The sequence below is a fragment of the Miscanthus floridulus genome, chromosome 8 (genome assembly GCF_019320115.1).
Source record: "Miscanthus floridulus cultivar M001 chromosome 8, ASM1932011v1, whole genome shotgun sequence".
Taxonomy (NCBI): Eukaryota; Viridiplantae; Streptophyta; class Magnoliopsida; order Poales; family Poaceae; genus Miscanthus; species Miscanthus floridulus.
Genome location: NC_089587.1, coordinates 94,671,356 through 94,696,866, shown reverse-complemented (window position 1 = coordinate 94,696,866; position 25,511 = coordinate 94,671,356). Strand labels below are relative to the sequence as shown.

General features: G+C 42.7%; 2 protein-coding genes and 1 non-coding gene across 4 annotated transcripts; 2 read left to right on the top strand and 1 right to left on the bottom strand.

Annotated features, from left to right (window-relative positions):
* The first annotated feature begins 6,118 nt into the window (after window positions 1-6,118).
* On the top strand, window positions 6,119-6,191 carry TRNAR-CCG (transfer RNA arginine (anticodon CCG)). The gene has a single exon. It is a non-coding gene; the product is annotated as a tRNA-Arg (tRNA).
* Window positions 6,192-8,808: 2,617 nt separating this feature from the next.
* On the top strand, window positions 8,809-19,140 carry LOC136477017 (phosphatidylinositol-3-phosphatase myotubularin-1-like). 2 transcript variants are annotated; one of them, XM_066475022.1, is made up of 19 exons: window positions 8,809-9,002; window positions 9,376-9,459; window positions 10,577-10,651; window positions 10,962-11,030; window positions 11,174-11,243; window positions 11,742-11,791; window positions 11,882-12,159; window positions 12,254-12,327; window positions 13,318-13,381; window positions 13,468-13,533; window positions 14,027-14,126; window positions 14,255-14,386; window positions 14,608-14,771; window positions 15,339-15,423; window positions 15,772-15,999; window positions 16,523-16,582; window positions 16,671-16,735; window positions 17,545-17,824; window positions 18,070-19,140. In XM_066475022.1, exons 1-19 carry the CDS (start codon window positions 8,955-8,957, stop codon window positions 18,556-18,558), a joined length of 2,481 nt encoding a protein of 826 aa, XP_066331119.1. In that variant the 5' UTR covers window positions 8,809-8,954; the 3' UTR covers window positions 18,559-19,140. The 2 variants fall into 2 exon arrangements, with proteins under 2 accessions (XP_066331119.1, XP_066331120.1); XM_066475023.1 differs by lacking the exons at window positions 16,523-16,582; window positions 16,671-16,735; window positions 17,545-17,824; window positions 18,070-19,140 and adding an exon at window positions 16,100-16,454 and having other exon boundaries at window positions 8,816-9,002.
* A 1,563-nt stretch (window positions 19,141-20,703) lies between these two features.
* Window positions 20,704-22,668, bottom strand: LOC136472977 (NADH dehydrogenase [ubiquinone] iron-sulfur protein 5-B-like). The gene is made up of 2 exons (XM_066470679.1): window positions 22,395-22,668; window positions 20,704-21,249 (listed from the first exon to the last, which is right to left on the bottom strand). The coding sequence occupies exons 1-2, from the start codon at window positions 22,542-22,544 to the stop codon at window positions 21,139-21,141; spliced, it is 261 nt and encodes an 86-aa protein (XP_066326776.1). The 5' UTR covers window positions 22,545-22,668; the 3' UTR covers window positions 20,704-21,138.
* Window positions 22,669-25,511: the final 2,843 nt, after the last annotated feature.

The window sequence follows — 25,511 nt, the reverse complement described above, 5'->3', positions numbered from 1 at the left end:
TTTTCTCCAGTCTTATGTAAAGATTCCTTCAGAATTATAATGGCACTTGTAGCCCACTATGATTTGGAGTTACATCAAATGGATATAAAGACGGCTTTCCTAAACGGAGATTTGGAAGAAAATGTTTATATGGCACAACCGAAAGGTTTTGTCATAAAAGGAAAGGAAAATATGGGATGCCGCCTGAAGAAATCAATCTACGGATTGAAGCAAGCTTCAAGACAGTGGTATTTGAAGTTTGATAGAACGATAAAAGGTTTTGGGTTTGAAGAAAATGTTGAGGACAATTGCGTTTATGCAAAGTTCAAGAATGGAAAGTACATATTCCTAATTTTGTATGTGGATGATATCTTGCTTGCTAGTAGTGATATCAATCTACTAATGGAAACGAAGAAATTCTTGTCCTCAAACTTTGATATGAAAGATCTCGGTGAGGCCTCGTTTGTTTTGGGAATAGAGATTCACCGAGACAGGAGAAAAGGGGTTCTAGGATTATCGCAAAAGACATACATAGAAAAGGTCCTGAAGAAATTTAGTATGCATGCGTGCAGTCCTTCACCTGCTCCTATAGTCAAGGGCGATAGATTTGGGGAACATCAGTGTCCCAAGAACCAATATGAAATTGACCGAATGAAAGCGGTACCGTATGCTTCAGCTGTTGGAAGTTTACAATATGCTCAAGTGTGTACACGCCCTGACTTAGCTTTTGTTACCGGGTTACTTGACAGATATCAAAAGAATCTAGGAATTGAACATTGGAAATTAGTGAAGAAAGTCCTGCGTTATTTGTAGGGTATGAAAGGCCTCATGCTTACGTATAGAAGATCTGACTCCCTGCAGATAGAGGGGTATTCAGATTCTGATTATGCGGGAGATGAAAGAAAATCCACGTCAGGATATGTATTTACTCTCGCAGGAGGGGCTATATCGTAGAAAAGCTCCAAACAAACCGTAACTACATCCTCAACAATGTATGCCGAGTTTGTAGCATGCTATGAGGCAACGGGGCAGGTGAATTGGCTGAAGAAATTCATACCCGGATTGAAAGTGATTGATGATATAAATGAACCACTGAGATTGTATTGTGATAATAATCCAGCGGTACAGTACGCTCACAACAATAGGTCAAGTGGTGCTGCCAAACACATTGACATAAAGTACTATGTTGTGAAAGATAAAGTTTGGGAACATATAATAAATCTTGAGCATATAAGTATAGAGAAAATGCTCGCGGATCCGCTCACAAAGGGCTTACCACCCAACGTGTTCAGAGAATACGTAGCCGGCATGGGTTTAAGGGAAAGCCTATGATTCCTGAACATACGAAGGGCCCAAAGAAAGTTTACATTTCAAAATAGAGAAGTGTATTATGGCTGTTAGTCTAGCGGCACTAATTGCTGTGATGATGGGATAGTTCTATGCACCAATCTATGATGAAATATGATGGAAACAAGAAAAATATGAATTGAAAGTTTTGAGTACAAAATTAAAGAACGAAGAATAGATGAGAGATCAAGAGGGAGAATATTAGGTTTGATCTCCCACCAGTTAGGCCCAATGGCCTTTTGGGCCTTGTTCTCGCGCCCTGATCGGGGGCGCCCAACCCTACATGGTTGGTGGGCCCCCGTCGCACAGCGCTATAAAGGAAATGTTGGGGCCGGGTGAAAGGTCCTAATGGCTAGAGGGGGGGTGAATAGCCTAATAAAATTCTACAACAACACTTAACAAAATATGTTAGACAATTATGCGGCGAAGCGAGTGTTGCGCTAGCCTACTAAAATGCAAGCCACCTACCACAATTCTATTTCGAATAGTGTATATCCACACAATAGCTATGACACTTAGCTAAATTAGTGTGCTCTCAAAGACTAACTAAAGGGCAACACTAATCAAACAAATAAGCTCTCACAACTAACTACACTAAAGAGCTTGATAACTAGTTTGCGGTAATGTAAGAGTGAGCAAGAGAGTTATACCGCCGTGTAGTGGTAGGAACCAATCGATCACAATGATGAATACCAATGTAGACCAATCACCTCGGAATCAAATGATGAACACAATGATTTTTACCGAGGTTCACTTGCTTGCCGGCAAGCTAGTCCTCGTTGTGGCGATTCACTCACTTGGAGATTCACGCGCTGATTGGCATCACTTGCCAAACCCTCAATAGGGTGCCGCACAACCAACACAAGATGAGGATCACACAAGCCACAAGCAATTTACTAGAGTACCTTTTGGCGCTGCGCCGGGGAAAGGTCAAGAACCCCTCACAATCACCACGATCGGAGCCGGAGCCAATCACCATCTCCGCTCAACGATCCTCGCTGCTCCAAGCCGTCTAGGTGGCGGCAACCACCAAGAGTAACAAGAGAAATCCGCAGCGAAACACAATCACCAAGTGCCTCTAGATGCAATCACTCAAGCAATGCACTTGGATTCACTCCCAATCTCACTATGATGATGAATCAATGATCTAGATGAGTGGGAGGGCTTTGGCTAAGCTCACAAGTATGCTATGTCAATAGAAATGGCCAAGAGTGTGAGCTTGAGCCAGCCATGGGGCTATAAATAGAGCCTCAATAAAATAGAGCCATTATACCCCTTCACTGGGCAAAACGCGTTCTGACCGGACGCTGGCCCTCAGTGTCCGGTCACTCAATGTCAGCCATGTGTCCAGACTCAATGGTCATCAGCCTCGACCGGACGCTGCTTCTTCGAACTGACCGGACGCTGAAGCCCCTGCGTCCGGTCGTTTACAGTAAGCTCCCGAGCATGACCGGACGCGTCCGGTCAACTCGACCGGACGCAGCCCAACGTCCGGTGCTTAACCCTAAGCACTGTGCCGACCGACAGCCTGACCGGACGCACTACTTCAGCGTCCGGTTGTTTTGGACTCAGCGTCCGATCACTGTTAAACAGTGAGACCGAATCCCTTTCTCCTCTAACTTCTTCACCCTTGCTCCAATGTGCCAACCACTAAGAATTTGCATCCGGCGCAATAGAAAATAGGTATTTCATTTTCCCGAAAGCACCGAATCCGAGAGGGACCCAAACCCATCTCAACCCTGCATACACCTTGTGCACATGTGTTAGCATATTTTCACAAATATTATCAAGGGTGTTAGCACTCCACTAGATCTTAAATGCATATGCAATGAGTTAGAGCATCTAGTGGCACTTTGATAACCGCATTCCGATACGAGTTTCACCCCTCTTAATAGTATGGCTATCAAACCTAAATGTGATCACACTCTCTAAGTGTCTTGATCACCAAAACAAAATAGCTCCTATGGTTTATACCTTTGCCTTGAGCTTTTTGTTTTTCTCTTTCTTCATTTCAAGTTTAAGCCCTTGATCATCGCCATGCCATCACCATTGTCATGCTATGATCTTCATTAGCTTCTTCTACTTGAAGTGTGCTACCTATGTCATGATCACTTGATAAACTAGGTTAGCACTTAGGGTTTCATCAATTCACCAAAACCAAACTAGAGCTTTCACCGGGGCTCGCGGTACGAGGTTCACCGCGCCGCCAGTCACCCCACCGACATCCTAACCCTAAACCTGATCTTGAGAAGGGGCGCTGCCAGCGACGGGAAGCACCACCGACGCCGGCAACGCCACCCCGACGCACACGCCACCGTCGAGGACACCACAGCACCGACTCCTCTCTCTCCACCGAATGTCGCTGCCGACGCGCAGATGGTGTCCGTCAACGAGACCTCGGCCGGAGCTTCGACCACTACGGCTTTCGATGGTTTGCTACATCTCACTCCCCTTCTCTCTGCCTCTCATGTAAATCCCAAACACCTATTCTATTCCTATGCAATACATCCTAATCTGATGAATATGACTAAAACGAAAACCAATATTACTATGATTTTTCAAAGATTTAAATGAAACAAATAAAAAAGAAAAAAACAAAACCGCATTCAAAACCGCTTATAACCGGGTCAGGGATGTAAGATGAATAGTTTTAAAAGTTGAGGGAGATGATTTGCCCGATTTTGAAGTTTAGGGAGGAAAAATAGACTTTTGCGAAAGTTGAGGGAGGTTGTTTACACCAAAATTTGGAAGGAGAGTCACAAGGACCCAGAAGCTTCCAGGATCGTATCATCAAGGGATCAGTTGCGGGCGGATCAGAAACAATTGATTCAGATGCAAAATCTAGGAATCAGCTTTCTTCGGACAGCGCCAGCAGATAACAACGACAGAGGCTACGCTCGACGCCAGGACGAAAACGTGTTGGACTCTACAAAAAGGGAAATATTAGAGTTCAAGTTATCTTAAATTAGGAATGTTTTCATTTTATGCCAAAGGTTGTAACAAATCATGCTCGAGTATGATTCATGTTTAGGCTCCGGGTATAAATATCAAACCCCGGCTATTGTAAAAATCAACCAATCAATCAAATACAAGTCAATTACTTTTTTCGGCTCCGGCCACCCCTTAGGAGTAGGAGTAGAGTAGATCTCGGCGAGTTCTTCGGTAAGTACGGCTGCATCGATCCGGTCGACCTCCACTGCTTGTTGTAAGTACCGTCATGGTTTATACCTCTGTTCGTATGGCTGCATCGATCCGGTCGACCCCCACTGTGGCTCTGGTATAAGCTAGTTATCGACTCTTGTCTAATTCAAGTATGGCCTGTGTGATTCTGCCTCACACCCCACTGTTTGAATTTGATCAAGGTCAAGTTATCGGCTCTATCTTAGAGTGACAGTCTTTGGTAGATTCATTAAGTTACCGATATTGCTTATTGCTTTTATTGTTTATCTAATTACAATAATATCACTATGCCTAATTGAGATTGATCTGGATCGACCTTATATCTTGTTTAACTCATCGTTTGCTGATCTAAAACTGATATAATCTACATCTTAAGCGATGAGTTATGTTTTTATCGGTTGTTTTGCGTCAATCTTAATCGTGCATAGCGTGCGGTTAATGCATGTTTGATCTTGAGTAGATCTATCGGTTAGCAAGAACCGTTTCATGGCCCGTCATCATGGCCTGTGGGATTCTGCCTCTCACCCCACTGTTGGCACCGTGGAGTGGGAATTGTTGGTTGATAGACCCGTTCCTGAGAAGACATGACCTTAACTGTGCGCTATGCCTGAATCGGCTGTTTAGCCGATATCGAATGCTTCCACGAACAGTTCACATCACGAGATTGTTGAAGTAGAGATAAGTTGAAAGATGTGTTAGCCCCATGATCTTGTTATTGTATTACGGCCTGCATGATTCTGCCTTATGCCCCACTGATATTAGTAATGAGTTAGGGTCGTCGAGTCTATTGTTGTTTCTATGGCCTGCATGATTCTGCCTCATGCCCCACTAGTCATAGCGATAGATGAGATCTAACATGTTCATTAGATTTATCTTTATTAAATGATTAAGTGATGTTGGATTGTTTCTTTATATAAAAAGGAGTTCGGTTACTCGTAATCATTGGCTCAGTATGGACCGATCATCATTGATATCTTATTGCCATTGATTAATATTCGTTTAAATGATGTTTATCCTGAATGATAACCGATTCTCCTCATACGACCCCATGAGCTCTAACTGACTTATTCTCATGAATATACTGGAATCGGCTATTTAGCCGATTTCCTTTCATATCAGCTCTCACAGTCGTACATTCGGGACTGTCGGCAGCACCGGCAAGTTCCGCCCTTAACTACTGATGAACTTTCTCTTCTTGTCAATTGTAGGGTCAAATTGACTGGCACGCTTCAGGGGATTGCGCAGGATCGACCACCCCTACACTGAAGCTAGGCGGATCTGCTCCATCGAACGGACCCTTCCAACTTGCTATGTGTATCCTCGGCACACGACGAAATTCTGTGTCGACAGAGATAATATGAACTTTTTCCTTCCGTTTTCTCCCCTTTTTCTAACAGGCCTCGTTGTGGATCAGCGGACTAGTTGACAGCCTAATTGGTATGGGCCTTTAACTGTACCTAGCCCTTTCGAACGGAGAATGAAGGTCGATTAACAGAACTGTGCTCCAGCTGGTTTAGTAATTAGGACATCATCAATTCATCTCATTATGACAAAGACATTAGCAATGAAAATATAATATAACAAAACAGTTTACCCACTGCCTTACATGTCAGACCGCGTGGCCTAATGGATAAGGCGCTCGCCTCCGGAGCGGGAGATTGTGGGTTCGAGTCCCATCGTGGTCGTTTGCATTTTTTTTTCTCTATCAGCTCTTTTCATATATAAATACTCTTTATTTATGACATTATTTTATTGTCCTACTGCAGTGCATCTTCGGATATCCAAAAATATAGTACTGCATGCCTTTCTATTTGTCATCAATAGAAGACACCTGGCTCGTATGTCGCATGCAAGAGTGCATCTCGATTATTTAAGTTTTGGAAAAAGAGTACAGTACTTTAAGTTTGTGGCAAAACAAGAAGTTGATTTGTCAGAAGTCAACAGCTTAAGGTAAACAATCGAGATGTATTCCGATCCGTAGAAAATGCAGCGTACCCAATCTTCGTGCTAACCCAGCATTCTAGCCCCCCTGATGACGACGTTCTTTTTTTTTGAAGTAAAATATAGGCAAGTTAGACTATCGCTTGCCAACTGGATCAAGAGGTTTAGATTAGCTATAAAAAATCTGGATTTACAACACAAATATCTCTTGTCTAAGTGCTCTTTCAACCTTAGTAATGGAGACGGAGTTCGACAAAAAATGATTGAGAAATAAATATATAAAAAAACAAGACGATGTATGATGTAGGTAAAAAGGCGGAGATTTTTTTTTGAAACACAAACTTCATTACTCATCGGACTCAGCAGAACCAAATCCTCAACAAAGTGAGGTACATCGTCCCAAGTGATTGTAGATGGGTTCCATCGGAGTGAAAGACCAATTTATACTGCAAAATTTAATTTGAAAGATGGCTCGAAAATTAGATTGTGGAGAGATATTTGGTTAGATTGATACTTACTATGTTCACAATACCCAAATTGTACAAAACTGTTCACAAGAAACATGCTACAATGCCGATGTCCTTATGACAAAACCTGCTAAATGTATTTTTATACGAGTTTTGGGTGAAAATAAAATACAGGACCGACATAGTCTGCTTGCATGCATTGCGAATGCAGCCTTACAAGTTGGTAGTGACTAAATAACTTGTCCCGCGAATGAAAATGGTATCTTCACAATAAAGTCTTTATATCATGTCCTAGTCAATAATGTTAGTTGATACAATAATTTTTTGTGTACAAGATTACCTTCGAAAATTAAGATTTTTTATGCTTTCTAAAGAAAGGGTAGATAACCTAGCCAGAAGTAATTTGAATGCCCTCTTGTAAGTAACTATATGTGTGGAGCATTCTTGCTTTCTCTTTTGGAGTGGCTGCCAGACCCGCTTCTTTCATACATTTTTTGCCATGGATCAAGTGGTGCCTACCAAATGGCAAACATGTGTATGGTGTTGGTTTGGTTGCATTTTGTTGGGCCATATGGATGACAAGGAACTCGATCTGTTTTGATGGAAAGGGAGTAAAATCCCCCATAAAGATCATATGTTTAATTTGCTACTTGTTAACATATTGGGCAAGACTCTAGAAGTATGTGGTCTCTTCCAAGGTGGAGCACAGCGGAGAGATCATGAAGTCAGTGGCCCTGCATTTCCATCGGCAAGGTCGGAAGGGAGATGGAAACAACAGACTCGCCATCATCTAAGTAGAAGCTTACTTTGAGGGTGTCTTGAAGGCGAGTAGTTTGGTTCTAGTTTGTGCGCTATAATAGCCGATCTGGGCTTGTAATAAAGTTATCCTTGATACTTTGACAGCAAGTAGTGTTAAACTTGATCGTCATTTGTGCTGTCTTTGTTGGGTTTTGGTAGTGCTTGGTTGCCTATCGACTGAACCCTGCGTGTTAAGTTCAATCTAGCAGGTTGTTAACTCGATGGAGTATCACACTTGGATCGTTAAACTTTTGTAATTTTATTGCTTTTGGGTAAAATTCTTGTTCATCCCTAGTGGGAAACAATAATGAGAATGGTAGTAAATTATGCGGCTTCTGTAGTAAATTTAAAACCGTCCATCGTCAATTCTTTGAATGTATCATACTAGATTTCTATGGTACGATTTATAGGTCGTGTTCAGTGTAGTGCCTCCTTTAACTATGTAAATTTTTATTCAATGGATGGCATGGACGGGGAGGCAATAAGTACAATTCACGATTTATCTAATGAAGGCAATATTTTATTCAATGGATGGTTTGTAGAAAATATTAGCACTATTTATATATCTCAAGAAGTTCATTATAAAAATACACTCAATGATTTATCTAACGATACTAATTATGTACCATAAATAGTAATATTTTCTTATACATATTTGATCAAAGTTAAAAACATATTTGACCTCTTAAGAAATGAGAATAATAGAGAGGGAGCAGACACCAACAAACAAACATAGTTTTGAATTCAACGGAGGGAGCAGTAAATTCGTGTCACGCGAACGGAGGGAGCAGTAAATTCGTGTCACGCGACGACGATTGATCAGACTCCAACAAACAAACAGAGTTTTGAATTCGAACGAGCGCTCAGCGCCGAGTCAAAACAGAAGTTGTCGTGCGTACGGAAACGGACGAGGAAACCGAAAACTTGTAGCAACGCACTAGATCAAGATGTTTGGAACCAAACTCCCGACCCCGTCACGCTACCCCGACAACCAGCCAGGCCCTGGGCGCGTCGGGCACGGTCAGGTCGCCTCCGCAGCAAGCCAAGCCAAGCCAACCCGACGAACAACGGACACGGACAGACCAGAACAAGGCAAGCGAACACATTTCTTTCCTTCTTTTAATCTTCCCCCACCGCTCTCGGCTCTCGCTCTCCCTCTCGCCGCGACCACGCGACGCCGTGGGAAGCACACGCACAAGCGCACGGACCCCCCCACGCTGCCACCGCCGCGGCTCGCCGGAGATGGATGGCTCCGGCAGCTGGGACGCCATCGACTGGAACCAAATCGAGGTACGCCCGCCTCCCCTCCCCTCCCCCGCGGCTGCCGCTGCCTCCGCTCGCTCGCTCGCTCGCGCGCGCGCGCGCAACCCCCGCCGCTTGTCCTCCCGGCCCTTGCGCGCGCGTGTCCGTGCGCCTCTCTACGCGTCCAGCTCGTGTGGCTGGGGGAGGGCTCGGAATTCGGTTCGCTAGGTGGGTGGTAGGCACGAGACTAGGGGCACGGTCGCACGGGGCCACCGCCACGAGCGCGCACCAGGCCCTCCCCCTCCCCGCAGCCCAGCACGCGTGGGCTGGGCCCGTGCTGGAGCTCCCCGCTAGGGTTAGCTGCTGGCTCGTGTTTGCGATTTCCGTACTGATGCGTGCTACCGTCTCTCTCGCTTTCAAGGATCCGAGGCCGCGGAGGTCGGGTCAGGCCGTCAAGGAGAGCATGGACGACTTCCTGCTCGAGGACGAGGAGGTGCTCGCGCAGGTAACCTCAATTTTTGACCCCACCTAATCCCCGATTCCCACAAGCTTTTCATGCTTTGATGGCTGCTGTGTAAGGGCAATCGTGTGGGTTGTCTTACCCTTGGGTTAACTGATGATGCACATTGGCCATTGCTGGGAATCGCCTGCCATTGCCAAATTAGTCTGATTGCAACAAAATTGAACCTCTTAGTTTCTGCAACTATTGATCTGTATGCCTTTCATGTATCCTTCACAAGTGTAGATGCTATCATATTATCACGTACTAGCAGATGTTATTATGGAACGGTGGATCTATATAAGATGAAATCTACTATGTCGCAGTTTAGAAAAATAAATAATAAAGCATATTCAAGGCGTCCAATGGATTTCTTGTACGCAGCCTCAATGGGGCTAGTGTGAGGGTTCTCTTGGAGTTAACAGACCAATGGCATACCTGAATCAGATTTGAATTTTGAAAGTGAGAAGTTTCATATATCATCAATGGCTCCTCCAATGTTACCAGTAAGGTGCAAGTATAGCTGAGGATGTCGTTGCCCAGGATGAAACTGAAAACAACTAGCCCGGTTGTCAACAGACTGACAAACAAATGCTTCATATCAGCAAATATGCCAAAAACAATTTAAGTAAGGTTTTTGTGAATGTACGATTTTTTACTCGATAGACCATTATGAGAGCCTCTTTCTGGTACATACTGGAAATAAGTATTAACGGCGTGTTCAAAAGCTCTTCGGATACTCTTTGGCCGTGATATCAGGTGCAACATGCTTGCTACTTCTGCTTACTGTTTAGCATCCGGAATATTGAACATCTGAATGTCAAATGTAGTTTGACTATGTCAAGTGCATATATAGAACATTTTAATTTCTGTTTAGGGTTTCAGAATGACAAACAGCTCACCTCACTATAACTGCGTATTCATGATGATTTGCCATGTCATACCCTGTTTGGGGTTACCCAAGTTACCTTTTTTTACTTAAGAAAACAAAGTGACTTGTTTCCACGCCTCAAGTTTGTAAGATACGGCATTTTTCCTAACATAAACCTGGTCTTATGGTGATTTGTTTCACTTTTTTTATTTGCGCATGCCCATCTTGAATTTTATCTCTATCCTTTCTTAGGGCCATGGAGTTGTTCTACTAAACAACCGTGAGGCTGGTACACTTTCAGTTACAAATTTCCGGCTTCTCTTTGTGGTAAGCAGTCATGCTATTCTTCTACTATGACCATTATATGATAATTTAAGTGATTTTGATGTTTCCTGCACATTCAATACAATATGATTTTACCATGTAAGAATCATTTTTAGCAAAATGTTTTTCTCCATCAACTCTTTTCCATTGACCAGGAATCCCAAAAATGACTTGATTTGCTTTCTGCATGGATATGCGATAGATCACATCTTGCATTTTCTATGTTCAACTGGTCATACTGAATACTGATTATGCAGTCAGGGATTCCTCCCTCTTCCCCTCATTGTTGTTTTAATCATGTGACCATTTTCAGAGCCAAGCAAAAAAATGTGTCATAGAGCTGGGTACTATTCCACTGATGACAATTGAGAAGCTAAATGACGTAAGTCTAAAGTAACATATGTTGGGCTTCTTTACCCTTTCCATGTTTGCCTTATTAGCCCAGGACTATATAGTTGTGTAACTTGTGCTTACCACGATTGCAAACTGTTCTTTAAATGATTGACTAGATCAGTTCCATTGCAGGATGTGAAGCTCCAACCCTTGCCCCACCTCTCTGATAAGAACCGCCCCCGTGAACTTCTTCAAGTCATTGGTAAGTTTGTAGTCTGTACTGAGTCACCTTTGAGCATATATGCCCAACTTCAACCCTGCCTTATAATTAACTTTAGTAGATTTTTGTGAAAAATGAAAAGATGTCTCTCGAAATGATACTACTGATGTCAGGGGTTCATTTTGTTGATTATGTTGTAATTTACATCCATCCGTCCTTTTTTTTTGTCAAAGATTAGGATTAAAAAAGTAAAGAGAACTTGTTAGCTTGAACTTTCTTGTGAAGTGTTTTTCTTGTATGTCATTCACAATTACTTTGCTTGTATTGTTGTTGGCAGATCTACAGGTTTTTCTCCTAATTGCAATATCAATTCCATTTTACAATTTCTGTTAAAGTTTGTGTACTGATTTTCATTATGATAACTAGAATTAGTTTGTTTGTGGGTCCACATTTTTCTTCTAATGATCACATTAACTATTTACAATATTTGTTAAAGGATTATGTAATGATCTTTGTGTTTTATTATCTACTTTTGTCCAGGCAAAGACATGAGAATCATCGTGTTCGCTTTTGTTCCCAAAACAAAGCAGGTACCTTATTTCAATTCTGTTCTTTTAGCATATTATTTTTCCATGCATGCTGAATATCTTAGATTTAACTTGTGATGCTTGTCTTTTCAGAAAAATGAAGTGTTTGATGCTTTGAGGAGATACACTAAACCTGCTAATTTGTGGGATCTATATGCATTTTCTTGTGATCCATCCGCCATTAAGAATGATTCTGAGCCAAAGCGGCGTCTCTTGAGGGAATACTTTCGTCTTTTTAGGAGAAGTTTACCCCTACAGGGATTCGAGGAAGTTTCTTTGTGTAACGAATGGTGGAGGCTAACTAGAGTTAATTCTAGTTATTCATTGTGTTCAACTTACCCCTCTGAACTCATTGTACCAAGAAGCATAAGGTACTTTCATGCTCTTAACAATAACATGTGGTAGTTTTATTCTCTTAAACACAACTATGAGTAGTTGATATTACCATTTGTCTACTATCATTAGTGATGAAGATTTATTTCAAGCCTCCACATTTCGATCAGGGAAGCGCTTGCCTGTTATTTCATGGTGTGACCCTGGTATGTATCCTCAAGGTTTTTCGTTTCTTTTTCTTTAGTGAACATATCCTTTTCTGTATGTTATCTTAATGTCCCTACTCCCATAGACTGGTAAAAGGCTGAGTTTCCATGTTCATGTGTCAGTTGCCAGAGTTAGTCAGCGTCACTGAGAAATACCGTCTGAATAACAATATTTAGTTATTCCCTCTGGTCAGAACACATTGTTTTGGACATTGACATGGCCCCCAAATGTTACTTGGACCATTCATTTTCATCATAATATATTTATGAAACCCATCAATATCAATGCTATTATAGAATTACTTCTTGAGGCAAATATACTCATATTATATTCGTGTTCCTTGTAGGAAAAAATGGAATGATATAGATAGATAGATAGATAAATTTTCAAAAGTTTAGCTGCATAGTGCCTTTATTTCTAGAATGGCATGTATCCATGACCAAGGATAGTATTGCTTTCTTTCTAGCCGCAGATGCAGCCATCACCACTATTATTAGCGTTTCATGTTGCAGCTTGGAATTGTACTGATGCAGTCAGTTCCACCAGCAATTCTGTAATTCTGTGGTGCCCTTGTGTGCATACAATATCATCCATATCCAGGTTCTTTCGGTTTAAAAAGATAGAAAGTAGCTACTTTGAACTAGAAAATCCTACTAGGTCAACTTGTTCCTAGCTTGAATTAGTGGAGGATTTTGCAGGGTCCCTATGTCAAAAAAGGATGATCAGTATTAGTATATTATTCAAGCTGATTTAGGAAATCTGAGTTGTGTTTTGTTACATGGATTTTCTTAAAAAACCTTAGGGGTCCTTTTATGTTCTCAACCAAACCTACATTTAATATGACTGACTTACTGTTGTGGGGATAAATCATGCATGTTAAACCTACATTTAATATTACCAACTCACTGTTGTTGGGGATAAATCATTCATGTTTTAATGGTTACAAAGGAGTTGTGGGGGAAAAAAACCTGAACCTCTTTACATCATAGGGTCTGGAGCTGTTCTAGCGAGGTCATCTCAGCCGATGGTGGGGTTGATGATGAACTTTAGAAAGTAAGTTTGTATCTACCTAATTTGCCTGGAACACCTGCTGTCTCTTCTTAAATTTGGTTGGTCTAATGTTAGGACATTGTCTGCAGCAATGCGGATGAGAAGCTTGTCTGTGCTCTTAGCAGCAGAACCACCGATGAGAAAGGATCTCCAAGGTATTTGTAGTATGCATTTCATGCTATATTGCATCCTATAGTTTTTCTATACTTCTTCGGTTCTTCCCCTTCTATTCACTCTTTCAATTTCAATTTATAGATATTATAGATTAGTTTATAACGGGGATGAACTTTCAGTTTCAGAATAGCTAACGCGGCCATCTTTTTTCTCTTGTCTTGCCCTTCTTTTATGGCACTAAGTATTAAAATTTAGAATTACCTCAGACAGTACATACTGAGCTAAGGCATGTGTATATTTCGGATTAACTGAAGCTGAGGGTTTATTTCAATAGCAGATGGCGTGGCACAATTCGTTTTCCTACATTTTGTCTTTAACAAAAGGGAATCAACAGCTTAGTGACCAGAGCAGATGCCAGTGAATTATTAGGCCATTATTCTTTGATGCCCTCTCTGAATCACCTTTTGACTTTTTTTTGGATATATATCCATAATAAAAATTTTAAATAGTGCAAATGCTGCTGATGTAAACCAGGAAATTGTACATAATTGATGCCCGGCCAAGAGCAAATGCTTTAGCAAATGGGGCAAAGGGAGGGGGCTCAGAATCATCTTCTAACTACCCCAGATCTGAGGTAATGTTACATGTGATAGTTGTCTAGTATATAGGTGCCATTGCTTTGCATTATAGTAATTTCCCCACTCTTCTTCCATCAAGAAAAGAACATATTTTCTATCTTTAATCCACTGGTTCTGGGACCAGGTTCTTTTTTTAGGAATACAAAACATCCACACAATGAGAGATAGTCTTTCTCGCCTTAGGGACTATGTGGATGCTCATGGCTCAATTTCATCAAATGGAAGCCCTTCAGCTGTATCTGTTGTTGGAGATCGGGTAAGTTGATGGTTTGCATTGCTGATAGAATTTACGCTGTTTTGAGGTTGGCATCAATTCCCAGAATGCATACATGAATTTTGTCTGGGAATGTGGTATCATTTTCTTTACATGCCCATACCAATGGATAATTCTGAATCTATGTAACATCTGCCTCAAGCTCGTCAAATACGAAGCTGAAAAAAGCAAGACTGATGTTTTTAATTATTTTTCTTTGGCAGAGGAACCGTGGATCAACCTGGGGTGGAGGCAATCTAAATAGCATGACATCATTTTCTTCAACACTGGGGGAATGGCTAAACCATATCCAGAATATTCTGGTTGGTGCTTCATGGATTGCTGCACAAATTTCAGAAGAAGCAGCGTCAGTTCTTGTGCATTGCAGGTTTTTATCTTGATGATCCCTCAGTCTCTAATTCTCATTAATCTATTTACTGTGGCACATGGGGATTACAATGGTTAATTTTTGTTCCTTATGTGGGTTGACCTGGCATGCGACTATGTGAATGGGTAGGTAAGATTATTACTCTGTGTGGCTTGATTATCCCCACGGCTGTGCTCTGCGTGGCATGGTTACCCCCACAAGGCTGTGAAACAGTGTAGATCCTTCTCCTAACGTTCATAGAGTAATCTGTGTAACCAAAACCCTATGGCTTACTTTATTTGATTGTTTTTGCACTCTAGATTCTGTAAGCAATGTAGTTTATTAGTTAGGCATTTCAAAGATCCTGGTAATTCATAATGCCAAATATAAGTTCAGTAGAACCTATAGTGTTCCAAACATTGGCCCCTACCAGAATGTAGCCTGCAATTAACTGACAATCCTTTTGGTGTATTTTTGATATGAATAATCCTTTGGGTGTCATCTGAGGATCCTGTGTGATCTCTATAGCTTTGTTGCTTTGTCTTTGTAGTATCTGAATGCTTTATTTTTGCTACTTTATTTCTGCAGTGATGGATGGGACCGTACAACCCAGTTGGTTGCACTTGCTTGTTTATTGCTTGATCCCTATTATCGAACTTTCAGTGGATTCCAGGTACACACTTTGCAGTAGACTCATGGTAGCAAAATAATTAATTCTCACATTTGTGATTCTATGGTAACTTTTAGTTTGTTTGGAGTGTTCCACTCAACATATGGTTATTTAATTGTCTATGTGTGTCACCGAAATGGAAAAATAGTGCTGGAGTTTATTTCCCTTCTTTCTTGTGTCGATGTGCAATGTGCTTGCATTCCATACTGTATGAGTCTGCCTTGGAATGTTTTACATATTCTTGTTGAGTCGTGCTTGATACTTGATAACTGGCTCTTAATTTTATGCTTCAGTAATGCCATCAGCTTATTGCCTTTCTTATTGCTGATAACACACTTCACCACTGGTTAGGCTCTTGTTGAAAAGGATTGGTTAGCATTTGGTCATCCATTTGCAGAGAGAATGGGAGTTCCAACAGTAGCTGAGAATGGGGGGTCACAGTATGAGCTACTAAGGCAACCTTCTCTCGGAAATTTAAGCAGTTCTCCGAGTAGGAACACTTTAGGGTCATCAGGACCATCCTCTAATTCTTCAGTTCAATCCCAGACATCAAACAACTCTTCACCGATATTGTTACAGGTAGGTTCAATGCTGTTTTCTTTTTTCCTTATCTGCTTCAGTACTCTAATAATTGTTATCTTTGTATCTTGATGAATAGTATCTTCTGATGTGTTGATAGCTGATTTGTCATTCTGAACTTCTGATTCAATGATTACAACTTGTGACCTTGTGTTACTTCATTGCCTGGAAGACATGCTTTTCTGCTGTATGGATTGTTCATATTAGGCATGTTTGAAGGCTTCTCAACCTTTAGGTTTGGGTTGCAGAACAAACCATGCCCTAAGAAGTTTTTTTTAAGAAATTAGGTGTACATCAGTAAGTACCGAGCAGCATGTTAATCACTAATCCTCTACAAGATTACCAATGGAGAAAACAACATCAATACTGGCTTTCAGTGGCAAAGTTCTGTGCTTATGAATAAATGTACTCCTTTTCAATTGTCACTATGTTCATGCATTGTTAGTTGTTTTGGATGTATCCATGTTTTCTTAATTACATGAGTCTTTTAATATGGCTTATAATACGGTGTATCATTTTTCAGTGGCTTGATTGTATCTCACAGTTGTTACGTCTGTACCCATCTGCATTTCAGTTCTCATCTGTAAGTCTTCTTTTCCTCCACAATTAGAAGGGTCAGCTACAAGTCTCCATGAATACTCATAATCTTTAAACTGATTATATTTTTGCAGAAATTCCTAGTTGATTTTATGGATTGTGTGCTATCATGTCGCTTTGGGAACTTCTTGTGCAATAGGTATACATTTGTTTGTACCCTTTTTTGTGATTTGAGCTAATGTTTCTTCCTGACATCCGCTTTGGAATTGAAATAGCAAAATTATTGAATCATGACAATCCTCTGTAAGGAGACATGAGTTCACGTTTCAAATTACTTTTCTGGTGCCAGTGTTTCCCATCATGCCATGATTATATATGTGTTCTTTACTTGATTAGGGAAAACTGATAAGCAGCATGTTTTGTCCTTATGGCCTCACCACCACAAGCTCATGGCTTATGAAACAATATATTTTTATTGGATGCCTATTTGGGTGGGGGTTGTTTCACATATATTTGAATGGTAAAACTGTGGCTCTCTTGAGCTTGGTATTGCTTGTCCTATTTTGGCAAACAATAGTGTTATATCCTAGTTTAGAAGACATCATTTTTCATTCTAAAATTGTGTGACCCACAAGATTTAACTGTTACCAGTTGTGTTCGCAATATCCAGAGCATGATGTTCGTTTGTTCCTTACGTGCATATCTCTTGGTAATGATAAAATAGCTTGGGAGCTTTGGAAACATAGAAGTTCTTGTGTTTTTGAGGGAGGTAGCCCAAGTATCCAGTTGATGTTGCAAAAGGTGGGAGAGGAATGTGGTCTCTGGTGTGGATTGGTTTCTTTACCTCTCCTTTGTAGCTTGTTTTACTTCTTAATGAAATGAGACGCAGTTCTCCTGTGTCGTTCGAGAAAAAAATAAAATAGCTTTTAATTCTTTTTTCACCTGTACAGCTCGATTTACATTTATTGTATAATATTCTCATAGCTAATTTTTGGTTTGAAATGGAAGTGAACGGGAAAGGGAGCAATCTGGTGTCACAAACTCCTGTCGTTGCATGTGGTCATATTTGGCTAATCTAAGAGCTTCTGACGGCAACTTCCATGAGCACTACAATCCATTCTATGACCCAATAAAGCATAATGGTGCACTATTGCCCCCTGCTGCAGCACTTGCCCCAACACTCTGGCCCCAGTTTTATTTGAGGTGGACATGCCCCATTGAGTCACAAGGTGGTGATCTTGAATCCCAGTGGCATGCTATGAATAAAAAATATGCAGATGCAATGAAGGTATTATCTATAGCATTGCATTTTATTTAATTTTTCGTGACCATTTTATTGTGGTACACAAGGCCATATTATTTGTTCAATTTGATAGTTGTTTGGAAACTTCTATTAAACAAGACAGAAGGACAAAACAAATTCTTGGTTGAAGCTTAACTAATATAGGAGAGAACTATTATAACATTCAGTTCAAATGGCCTATGTGCATCAGATATGCCTTATAATTTTTCTTTTTACCATGGAATCGACAGGCAAAGGATATTGCTGAGTGGAGGGCAAAAGATATCAAATTGAAATTGGAATCTATGAAACAAAACTTGCAAAGGGAGAAACGTGCTAGTAGTACAGCTTTAGCCACAGCTCAAAGTGCCCAAAGGGAGAATGCTGCCATTAAGAAGGTGATAGAATCTATAGGATGCACAATTAAATTTTCGACAAGCGAAGACGAGGACAGAACTGAAGTGTTGTCGTGTTCATTACGAAGAGGCGCAGATGGTAGAGCTCAGCAAGATGAAAACGGCGACTTCTCTGTATCAATCTCTGCAATTGAAGACAGCCTGGTCTCGGATGCACCGGGGGACCATTTTTGCGAATCACTCTGCCCCTTCCGCACAAGAGAAGGGTGCAGATGGCCAGATGCTCCGTGCGCACAGCTTGGAAGTCAGTTCGTCGGTTTGAAGGCAAATTTTGATGCTTTTGACCGGTTGTCAATACAGGACTGCTATTTTGGACCAGAGTAGTTGATCATGAACCAGCTGTGTCAGTACACGCTTGGCAGTTGCCAATGGATTTTTTTAGTAGTTGGCACCTCCAGGTCTGCATCAATAGCAAAAGAATGCTGGGAAACAACTCAATGATGCATATTTGACGAGTATTCACAAATTCCTTCATTCAATATTTTTTTCACTGTCTGGGTCCTCCGAATCTGCATCAACAGAATAGCCTGGAAAGCAAATCAAGGATGCATACCTGATATGCATCACAGGATTTTTCTTGTTCCAATGGTATTATAAGCTTCTGTGAGGGAATTCCAGCCTTCTATGATAGTAGTTAGCAATTTGTTAGGAACCACTGGGATTGAAATCAGTCCCTGTATATAGTTTGGCAAGCCATTCATAATATAAGCAAAATAAAGTGAAACATGAAAGAGAGGAATAGTTTGTTACTCTTTTTCTGATAGTACAGTGTTCGACTTTAACTCTTAGCTTTAGAATAAGAGCCATGCACATCCTGCTTGGAAAGGAAATGTTGTACATGAAAGTATAGACATGTGGACTGGTTCCTGATCCTTCCATACAATTGTTATGATATAGTTTTTTCAAGTGTCATTGCCTTCCTAATGTTAACTGTGGGTAAGACTGTCAACGGGTCGAATAAACCTTGCTTCTTTAGCTGTTCAGGTGTGACATACTTAAACATCTTGAAATTGTTACTGAATTTGTGAAGATAACCTTACGATTAGCTTTAGGTTAAGCACTGAATTTAGGACTAGAAGGGCTCAGCTGCAACGCATGGATCGTGCCTCATCTCCGTATCTCCGTTTGAATGAATTTGAAAAACTGCTATAATTTCAATAAATAGGTAATGCTAGGAAGGCAGCTATCCGGACTCCGGAGTAAAAAATGGCAGAGGTGTGATATTTTATAGAGTTAAGTGTACTGTAGGTTTATTAATTTTTTGTGGTGTGTCATCTAGGTTCATCAACTTTGAAACTGTATTTTTTAGTCCATTAACTTTTGGTGGTGTGTCATTCAGATCAACTTTCAAACTGCATTTTTTTATCCATTAACTTTTGATGGTGTGTCATCCAGGTTTATCAATTTTTAAATTAGATTTTTGGGTCTATAAACTTTTTAACTGGTTCACCGTAGGTCCATACCCCTTCGTTTAGCGAATAGATCTAACATGACACGTAAAAAAAACAGCCACCGTGGAGTACAGGACGAGATCACCATCCGAAGATAATCTTCAATACGAAAAACCTGATAGGATCACCATCTTGGGTTTCTTGAGCGACGGCTCGACGGAGAATAAACTCTACAATAAAATTTAGTCTAATCTATCTAGTACAGGGCCGAAGGCCACATGTATAGGCACACAAGCCACCTGGCCCAAATAAAACTCGGACTCCACCAGCCCGACTAGGACCGATTGATCCTGAGTCCCTGATTTGACTAACATGCATAGCACGTCAAAGACTAGCCAACAATTTAATTCACGTACACATGTGCACGTAGGCACTAAAAGCTAGATGCTAGATAAAAGAGCGTGTATCATAATTGGATAGGAAACTAATACATGGAAATAATAAAATACTACGACAAAGATGCTAATGATGTTGGGAAAATTCCTTTGATGATCTCCACCTCTTTAGAATTAGTACTAATGTATTTTATTGGCTTCATTTTCTCCTCTTTTCCACGTAATAATAAGACACATTTATAAAATATCTTTGATGACAGTACAACAGTCGTAAATTTCTCCATGTCCACAATATATTTATCCTTACAAATAATAGTCTCAAATTTAAGACCAAATGATATTAACGAATTACTAGCTGCTATATTTGAATTATTGCTAGACAAGTCTCCATGACTCTTGAGAAGCTATGGACCCATCACCTACTCTACAGTGGCTGCTTATTTGACGTGCCATGTCAGATCTATTCATTAAATGAAGAGGTATGGACCTATGATGAACCAGTTAAAAAGTTTAAGGACCTAAAAATACAATTTGAAAGTTGATGGACCTGGATGACACACCACCAAAGGTTAATGGACCAAAAAATATAGTTTAAAAGTTGATGGACCTGGATGGCACACCATCAAAAGTTAATGAACCCAAAAATACAGTTTAAAAACTGATGGACCTAGATGACACACCACTGAAAGTTAATAGACATACAGTGCATTTAACTCTATTTTATATGACATCATTCTTTCGAAACCACAGCACATTTCTTGATAACCATGAAATGACATCTCAAGCTATTTTGGGTAGAAGAGGTCACTAGAAAAGTCATCGGTTGGGTGTGCAAAACAACCACCAGAAACCAGCAGAAGCACAAAATGCTACTCTTCCAATACTACAAGGAAAGTCAAGACACAACACATCGGAGATCCCTGTTCACGTGCAGTATCGAAAACAAGAAGGAACTTCATGACCATGACTATTTACTTCAAGTCTTGATGTTGAAGTCATGGCAAAAAAAATCTGTGTAGTCCAACAGCTGGAGATTATTGCCTTGCCCTTAGCATCACAGCCGAACCAAAGATGAGTTAACAGAAAACAACACCACACAGAGAAAATAGACAGGGAGACTAATGGTGTGCTGCGACAGCAGGGGCACCTTCAGCTTCCTCCTTGGCCTTGCGAGCAGCAGCTCTGATCTGACGTTGCTCTTCCTTGTAGATCCTGTTCCTGCGCTGGAACTGCAGAAGAATCACAAAGCCTGAGTCAATATTCTCCCATCGGTTCATTTAATATCAATGACAAGATGGAAAGCTCCTCATGACTATTTAAACCCAACACAATATAAACAAGAAATATAGAGTTCATACAAGCGTTACATATTTCACTGGCTTCTTTTGGTCTGTGAAATCAGGACTTCAGGGGTCTATCGTTTGAAACCAAAACAGGAAAAAAGTAACATGACAGCAGGATGCCATTGGACGTGTTGAGAAATAAGTATTCCCTCAGTTCCAAATTGTAAGTCATTTTGGCTTTTCCAGATTTTGCTATGGACCTATACATACGCTATGCCTAGACTCTGAAAAGCAAAAAATGACTTAACAATTTGGAACGGAGGGAGACTACATATGATTTGTGATTTCTACATCTGAACCTTTTCATATCCTAGTCACATTCTCGAACCGAAGGTTTGGGAATTATCTAGCTATCCAATCAGCTGAAGCAAGAGGCTGAAACGACCATAATTACCAGTGCATGAACATAGAGAAAGGACTCTAAGTAATCCACTTAGATACCTGAACCAGGACAACGTCACTTGTGGAAACTACAGTAAATAGTAATGCAGAGTCTTCCTATCAGAACTTTTATACAATTTATTTAATTTTATCCCCCAACTTGCTTGGGACTAAAAGTCTTTGTTGTTGTTGTTGTTGTTGTTGTATCAATGAGACTATGACACAAGAGCGGCTAGCATAAAACCATCACCCAAACTTGTCCTGATCAATCCCAAGGCCTGACTACTTCCATGGATCACAAATGCAGTACCATAGTCGCTACAACGGGCATGAACTAAACCCTCCAAAACGGATTATCATCAGTTCATCACCAAATTCCGCTAAAAAAATTGGGGGAAAACACCGCATCCATTCCTCCATACTACCAGTGACCGAGACGATGACAACAGCGGCCGGAGACCGAAAAATGACGCATGGCAAAGAAGGGAAGCCAAGAGCGCGGCAGATCTAGGCAGCCGAACACACACGGCTAAGACGAGGGGGGATTGGTGGGGATCTGAGGCTAGGGTTCGGAGTCGGAGGCGACGAATCGAATGAAATGGAGGAAGCCGACGGGCGGGCGGGCGAGCAGACGGGGGTTGATAGCTCACCTCCTTGGAGTGGTGGAGGCACTCGAGGTAGTCCTCGCGGAGGAGGCCGCAGTCGGAGGGCTGGCGGCAGCGGCTCATGCACTCGCTGAACTCCAGCCAGAAGTCGTAGCAGCGGCCTTTGTTTCCGTTGATGCCCCAGCCGGACGCCATCGTCGCCCTCCTCTTCCTGGCTGATCTCTCCCGGTAGGGGGTCTCCCTCCCTTTGGCTGCTGGTCCTCTTTCTCTCTCCACGCCGGTCGCGGTCGGCTCGGCTCGGCTCGCCTGCGTCCCTCACCCAGTCACCCTCTCTGCCTGACTCCCTCCTTGGACGGATGGTCCTATGACAATGCTGGCCCACCAATTCAGGCTGTTCGCGGGCAATGTATTTTGAGAGAATTATTTATTTGGCACCGAAACAAACCAGTGTTTCGTATTTGGCACTCGAAAATTTGAACTTTCTTATCTGGCATCAAGTTGAAATTTTCTTTCGTAAATGGCACTGCCGTCCATTTAGGGCAGTAACGGTGTCAAGTGACTGACAAAAAGACATAAATACCCTTGTTTGCAGCAGAAACCTATGGTGCCAAATAGAGAAGTTCAAGTATTTTCGTATGGTGCCAAATAGGGAAGTTCAAAGTATTTTCGTATGGTGCAGCGCAGGGCTCATCGCCGTGGACCTCGCCAGGGACATGCTGCAGGCGAACCCCGAGGTGCTACGCCGTCGTGGTGAGCACCGAGAACATCACGCTCAACTGGTACTTCAGCAACAACTGCTCCATGCTGCTGTCCAGCTGCATCTTCCGCATGGGCGGCGCCGCCGCGCTGCTGTCCAACCGCCGCGCCGACGCTGGGCGCGCCAAATACTGGCTGCTGCACACGGTGCGCACCCACAAAGGCGCCGCGGACGAGTGCTACGGCTGCGTGTACTAGCGCGAGGACGGCACAGGCCGCGTCGGCGTGTCGCTGGCGCGCAAGCTCATGGCCGTCGCCGGGGACGTGCTCAAGACGAACATCACCACCCTGGGCCCGCTAGTGCTCCCGCTGTCGGAGCAGCTCAAGTTCCTCAGGTCCCTCGTGCTCCTTCGCGTCCTCCGCTCCCGCAGCGTCCGTACGTATATCCCGGACTTGCCGACGACCAGGAACAGCAGGCTCCCTAGCAGCTGAGACACCTGCACGCTCGACTGCCATGGCCGAGAAGGCAGCCGCGCCATGGCCGGCGAGCGCACGCGAGCAGGCCGCCACGCTGCTACCACGATGATGTCCATGGGATCAGTGTTATGTGGCAGGTCGGTCACCAGTGGGATAGGAACCGCATGCAAGCCGGCCCGCACGCACAGCCTGATTCCTGGTACGTTAAAGATCCCCTGGCGGAGCCAGAGCTCATCCCTCAGTTTCAGCACGGACCGTCCGGTGTAGGAGAAATGAGGCCAGTCCACCAGGTCGAGGTGGATGTGACCTTCATCGGTCGCCCGCACATGCCGGATCCTCCGCTCCAGACGTGCGGGTTCGGGATACCCCGCCAAGACCATGTCGCTTACATTGATCACCTGAATGAAATGTTCAGAGATGAGATTCTTTAAGAATTTCTCACAAGAATCTATTGCAATTCAGCACTTGTGTTTAGTGGCAAAACTAAATGAACGATCAATCTGAATACAGAATGGACCAAGAACAAAATGTTCAGAGATCAAATTCTTTGTGAATTTAACACTATGTCTGGCTCCGCCAGGGGATCTTTAACGTATATCTCAAATCATTCTTGTATATATACATCATGACAAAGAACTCCGATCCAACGCTGACCTCAACTAGAACAACAGTTTCTGGATAAGTGGTAGGAAATGGGAAGGCAAACAGGATTAATGTGATGAATGTCTGATTTCTAAAGCACACCAAATGCAGTTGTTGTGAGAATCGACACGAACAAGAAACATCCATCCATGCTTTAGTGTTCCAAGAAATCCGTTCACGGGGTGAACCCGAGGAGCCGAGAAGTTGATGGCGAACTCACCTGCGGTGGTGGTCGAGGCGGGAGGGGCAGTGGCACCCGGCTTGATTGGATGGTCTCGACCCTCCAGTACGTCAACACGCCTGATGCGTTATCCGCCGTGACGGGGTTTGGGCGGGACAGGACGCCGGCGGGCCAGCCGCCGCCGCAGAGGCAGGTGCCCCAGCCCATCAAATAGGCGGTGGTGTTGGGGCCGATGCCGTCGTTGACCCTGTAGGGCCTCCACATGAAGGGGCGCTCAAGGTTTGGCAAGTCGTAGTCGCGCAGGACGGTCCGCACGCCGTAGCTGGGGAGCTCCGCCCGCACGTTCGAGACCGCGAGATACCGCCCGTAGGCGGCAAACTGCAGGAGGAGGAAGGGGGAGTGGCCGCCCTCGACGGGCCAATGCTGTGCCTTCCACACCGCGTTCAGGAAGGGGAAGTATTCGAGCGGGCGCAGGGAGACGCCGACCGCGTCCTCGTCGGCCAGGGCGTACGTACCCCTCAAGACGCTCCGCAGCCGCACGAAGCGCTGCGACGCCGTCATCGTACGCCGCGGGGAACCGCCGTGGAAGTAGACGATGACGGGAACGGGGGCCGGCTCGGCGTCCGCGTCCGCGGCGGGTGAGGGGGCATTTTGGTCTGCACGGCGGGTGAGGGGGCATTTTGGTCTGCACGGAACTAAGCAGTGTCAAAGAAGAGAAGGGGTATTTTGGTACTTCTGAAAGAAACATGGCAGGGTTAACGTAGTCAACTGACGGAAATGGACGGTAGAGCCATCTACAGAAGAAAATTTTAACTTGATGTCAAATAAGAAAGTTCAAAATTTTTAGTGCTGAATAAAGAAGACTGATTTGTTCCAGTGCCAAATACATAATTGCCCCATGTATTTTCGTTTGGCTCCAAATCTACTGCCCAGTCGGCCCACCATCTACAAACGGGGAAGAGAGCGCAGTGCGTGTTTACTGTTAAGCGCCGGGATTGATCTCAAAAAAATGTCAAGCGCCGGGATTTTTATTTTTATTTTATAAATTTCGTTTTTTTTGCAAAAATATTTTTTTGATAAAACACTCAAAAGTAAAAAACTATAAAACTATACTACTGTCGAAGATTGAAGCAGTGGGAAAGACATACTGGTTGAGCCAACGAAAT

Coding starts and splice junctions, on each gene's coding strand:
- LOC136472977 (XM_066470679.1), bottom strand. CDS start 22,544: ATGGCGTCCGGCTGGGGCATCAACGGAAACAAAGGCCGCTGCTACGAC. Junction 21,250..22,394: donor GCCTCCACCACTCCAAGGAG/GTGAGCTATCAA, acceptor ATTCTTCTGCAG/TTCCAGCGCAGGAACAGGAT.
- LOC136477017 (XM_066475022.1), top strand. CDS start 8,955: ATGGATGGCTCCGGCAGCTGGGACGCCATCGACTGGAACCAAATCGAG. Junction 10,652..10,961: donor ATTTCCGGCTTCTCTTTGTG/GTAAGCAGTCAT, acceptor GACCATTTTCAG/AGCCAAGCAAAAAAATGTGT. Junction 12,160..12,253: donor ATTGTACCAAGAAGCATAAG/GTACTTTCATGC, acceptor TACTATCATTAG/TGATGAAGATTTATTTCAAG.